The sequence below is a fragment of the Gymnoscopelus microlampas genome, assembly GCF_963454915.1.
Source record: "Gymnoscopelus microlampas genome assembly, chromosome: 8".
NCBI lineage: Eukaryota > Metazoa > Chordata > Actinopteri > Myctophiformes > Myctophidae > Gymnoscopelus > Gymnoscopelus microlampas.
In genome coordinates, this window is record NC_139945.1 from 42,993,001 (window position 1) to 42,997,884 (window position 4,884).

At 38.7% G+C, this 4,884-nt stretch overlaps 1 protein-coding gene across 2 annotated transcripts; it reads left to right on the forward strand.

Annotated features, from left to right (window-relative positions):
• Positions 1-517: 517 nt before the first annotated feature.
• glod4 (glyoxalase domain containing 4) lies at positions 518-4,122 on the forward strand. Of its 2 annotated transcripts, XR_014601263.1 has the most exons (10): positions 518-641; positions 886-935; positions 1,069-1,189; positions 1,292-1,436; positions 2,373-2,509; positions 2,790-2,876; positions 2,953-3,066; positions 3,509-3,595; positions 3,675-3,849; positions 3,887-4,122. XR_014601263.1 is itself a non-coding variant. In XM_084064091.1 (9 exons), the coding sequence occupies exons 1-9, from the start codon at positions 552-554 to the stop codon at positions 3,738-3,740; spliced, it is 897 nt and encodes a 298-aa protein (XP_083920217.1). In that variant the 5' UTR covers positions 518-551; the 3' UTR covers positions 3,741-4,122. The 2 variants fall into 2 exon arrangements, 1 of the variants encoding a protein (XP_083920217.1); XM_084064091.1 differs by having other exon boundaries at positions 3,675-4,122.
• The last annotated feature ends 762 nt before the right edge of the window (positions 4,123-4,884 follow it).

Sequence of the window (4,884 nt, forward strand, 5' to 3'; positions counted from 1 at the left end):
AGTGGTGATGATTACAGATAAATCGATCTTCAAGGATGCTCAATCGTTCATTTCTCCCCGTGTCGCGCAGAAATCAGTGACCTGTCGAGTTCTGTGACTCCAGATGTTTGCAGTTCTCTGCAAATTCATGTTCACTGTCATCAGAAGAGTCATCAGATGTTGTAGTTGTTGGTTAAGTTGAACCCAGTTTATCGTATCAGGTTATTTATTTATTCATTCATAATTTCCACCATTATTCTGATGAAGTGTTCAGAATTATTGCACCACGTGTGGTGCAAAGACCAAGAAGCACAGAATAACTCACTTGATATTACACATCTAATTGTCAATGTTCAAAACATAATGCCTGTTTGATTAATTGTGCCATTCCGATGTAGAAGTCATATGACTCATTATAATCTGTCTCGGTTCGGTTTGTCTTCACGGTTCCCACGTCGCAATTGCGGAACAGTCAGTGCCCTCTGGAGTCACACAATTCCCTAGGTCACATATGTCGATGAACCTGACAGTGAGCGGAACCATATCTATGAGCGGAACCATACTTGTGAACTATGGCTGTGAGAAGAGCATTGCATTTCGTTTTTAAAGTTGGCGACAGAAGCAAAACAGCCACCTTTTACCGAGATGTACTTGGCATGAAGGTAAAAGTCCCAAGTTGGACACATTAGCATATGGAATTTATGTCTCATTGATGGTTAGCCTACTAAACACTCATACGTTGCAAAACGACAAATTGTTATGAATGTTTTCATAGCCTACAAGATTTGCAGGTGCATTGTTGCATGATACTGTAGCCTGCCTACACTACAACAATACTAATGAATTATGTATCGGACAGTATGAATCATGAATTGTGTCTTTTTGCCCCTTAATAAACCATTTCAGATTTTACGCCATGAGGAGTTTGAAGAAGGATGCAAAGCAGCCTGTAACGGGTAAACTAGCTATGATCACTGTAACAGTTACACAATTCAATTAATTGAACTTTACCCTTTTGTTGATACACATTAGTTACTATACTGTCTGGAATATTAAAATATTTTGTGTTGTCTGTAACTATCCATGCAGTCCTTATGATGGAAGATGGAGTAAGACAATGGTTGGTTTCGGGGCTGAGGATGACCATTTTGTTGCTGAACTGACATACAATTATGGAGTGGGAGAATATCGTCTTGGCAATGATTTCATGGTGAGTATTTATTAAAGAAATGTAATGTTACAAATAATACACAAGACACCAGTGGTATGCAGAATGTTCTCAAAAGGGATCTGACTTTTTATTTTATTTCAGGGGCTTACTTTACAATCAAGTCAAGCTGTAAGCAATGCTAAGAAATTAGGTTGGCCTCTCACTGAAGTAGGAGAAGGGCTCTATCTGACTGAAGCACCGGGAGGATATCGCTTCTATCTGGTCGACAAAGAACAGCCTCCTAATGGTGAGTCTTAGGCAATTTATGCTATGAAATAAACTGAATAAGAGAGTGTCAGAGACTCAACATCAGCATTCAGCAATATCCAGATTACAGCATTACTGAGATTGCTACACTACCTATTGAGCAATCAAGACTTATGTGCCTTAAAAGGGTGACACTGTCCTTGACCCAGTTTGCAGAATATGCCCCAGTTTAAAGGAGGAGTTCACCAAAAAAATGACTTATTTTCTATCAATTGCACATGAATGCAATTCCCGTCTCCTACCGGAAATACACACGGTCATCAAATTATTGTCTTAGGAATGCCACAAAAACAAAAATAAATCCATGAAATCAAGGCTTCATGGGGTGAGTAATTGATAGAAAATAAGTCGTTTTTTGGGTGAACTCCTCCTTAAGATGTTATAATACTGTAATTCTTTCATGTCTCCATTCTGATTTGTGCTGTTTGGACACACTAGATTATTCACTTACTCTTATTTACTTAATTATATAATGAATAAAATGAAGATTCACTTCCACTCGTGTTCCAGCACAGTCTTAAAACTCACCTCTTCAATTATTATTCAATTAAACCAGTACTTATTGACTGTTTTGGTGTATGCTACTTATGTTGTCCAGATGTATGTTGGTTACTTCTTTACTGATGCTAAGTACAGTATGCTATTTAGATAGATGTATGCTGTTTGCTTGTCCACATATGCTAAGTACTGGTGTGTTATTTAGATAAATACTAGGTTTGACACCTGCTATCCTTACTTTGTAGCATGTAATTGGCACTCTGCTTACTTGACCACCTACCCTGTTATTAGATTACTAGGGTTCATGCTGTTCCTCTGATTTTACACTTTGTGCTCTGGAAGAGAGCATCTGCTAAATAAAATGTCAGAATGTATTTTCTCTGATTGTTATGTTGAACTTGCTCTCTCCTGTTTGCAGATCCAGTGCAAAAGGTTTGTCTCGCAGTGTCAGATCTCCAGAAATCCACACACTACTGGGCTTCCCTTTTGGGAATGAAGGTAATGGATAAGAATGATGACAAGAAAACAGTGCTGATGGGATTTGCAGACAGTCAGGTGAGTCAAAAGTCAAAATAGGAAAAGAGTACTGTCGTAGTGCTCTTTTAGAATGTGATAGGGTTAGAGTAACAACTAGTGATTGGGCACTTTGTACTGTATGATGTTTTGTGTGTGTGTGTGTGTGTGTGTGTGTGTGTGTGTGTGTGTGTGTGTGTGTGTGTGTGTGTGTGTGTGTGTGTGTGTGTGTGTGTGTGTGTGTGTGTGTGTGTGTGTGTGTGTGTGTGTGTGTGTGTGTGTGTGTGTGTGTGTGTGTGCGCGCGCGTTTTCTTTTATGCAGTGCAAGTTGGAGCTTCATGATATTAGTGAGACTGTCGATCATGGAACAGCCTTTGGAAGAATCGCATTCTCATGTCCACGAGAGCAGGTAAGACAATATCTTACAAAGTAATTACGAATTAAGAAGAATGATGATGATGATTATGATGTACTTCATTTCTTAGATGCCAGGCCTTGAGGCTTTGATGAAAAAGGAAAATCAGAAAATCCTGACACCATTAGTCAGCTTGGATACCCCAGGAAAGGCTACAGTAGAAGTGGTTATTTTGGCGGATCCAGTAAGTGGATTAACTAATGCTGTAATTATGTTTTGTGTGTAGTTAATAAAAGGGACCCCATATCTTTTTTTAAAGACGCTTTGTTTATGTAATTTGTTATGCCTGCAGTAAACATAGAATAACATTTTATTATTATTATTATTATTATTATTATTATTATTATTATTATTATTATTATTATTATACATTCCCAAACACAATAAAAAACATTTGCTTGGATTGCCCACATTTTAACCACAAATCTGGGATATTAATCCAAACTTTTGTTAGTCTTTCTGGGGTTATATACCTACACATTTACCAATTCTATTGCAAGAGCCTAAGGCGAGTGTTTGCTTCTGTGTTTGAGCCTCTCTACAAGCATCCCTGCACTCATCAATTGAAACATAATCATGTAGAATTTACTTTCCATAAAAAGTTAATTGTGAAATGTTTGGTCTAGGACAGCCATGAGATTTGCTTTGTGGGAGATGAGGCTTTCAGGCAGCTATCCATGCTGGATACCAATGGAAATGCTTTGCTGGATAAGGTTGGTATTTCTCCAGCAGTTTTCTACATTGAAAATGTAGCAGGAATTTTCACTTTGCCTGTTCTCTCCATTTTTGTAGGCAATGGCGGAGGATAAAAGCGACGAGTGGTTTGCCAAACACAACAGGCAGAAAGCTGCTGCGTGAGCTGAAGTTGTTTCACTCAGAATCTGTCCACCACTGTGTGCTTTCTGAATTGTTTACAAGACATTCAAGGAACCTGTTTGATGACTTTTCCTCAATTGTATAGTTAATTATAACTAGGTCTGTGATAGTAAATTATTTTCTTGTTGAAGAACGGTATGCACAATTGCACTTGAAAATAGTGGGTAAATGGACCACATTTAGCATTTTAAGAGAACCAAGAGGATGCTGTTATGTCATACAGCATTGTTTTTTCAGCAAATTGTTTTAGTTGTACTATTACATATAGGAAAATATGTTATACTCATTCCTTTGATGGAAACATCATTTCATTTGTTTAATCTAACCTTTCTGTTAAATAAAGTATCAAGTTATCTAAAGTTGACCTACATTTCATGTCACTCACTGTGGATTGGAAGTGAGCTGGGGATTTCTACTGTCAGAATAATTTTGACAGCACAATTCATGGATGAAGTTGAAAGTTGGTGGATCTTCAAATACGGCATGCTGAATGACTTACAGTAGGCTGACCAAGGATCAGATTACTGCAGCGCAAAAATAATTGTCTCTTATTGTAGGCTACTACTTAGCTGCTAGTTTCCATTATGGAGTAGAAGACTATAACTGGCATCAAGTGGTAGAACAGTAGCAGTTATAATTATTAGGCTTGGCAGGTCTGTATAATACGCAACATTCGGGGTCAGGTAAAGATAAGAATTGCAGGGGACTCTGGGGGGGGGGCAATTAGGCCTATCAGTCCAATTAGGGTTTGAGTCCAAAGAATGTTGGAACCAATTGGATATCGGAATGACTATCAGGTGCATTAGGTTTCAGGTCCAACGTTTAAAAGAAATGTCTCGGAAAGCAATCGGATACCTAATGCCACTGTGTGACTGGTAGTGCTGTGCTGGTACCAGTAGCCCCTTTTGGAACTGTATACCTTTTTTGTATTTGGGATGGCGGTACTGTCATCCCAAATACCAAAAAGGTATACAGGGTTCCGAAAGGGGCTACTGGTACCTGATGCCACACAGACAGTGTGCCTAGTGCTGTGCTGGTACCATACTGCTGAACTGAACTGGGTAGACAGTCAGGAACTGACTACATGGCTACACTCCCTTTCCTTGGTTGGACAGTTGTGTGGTTA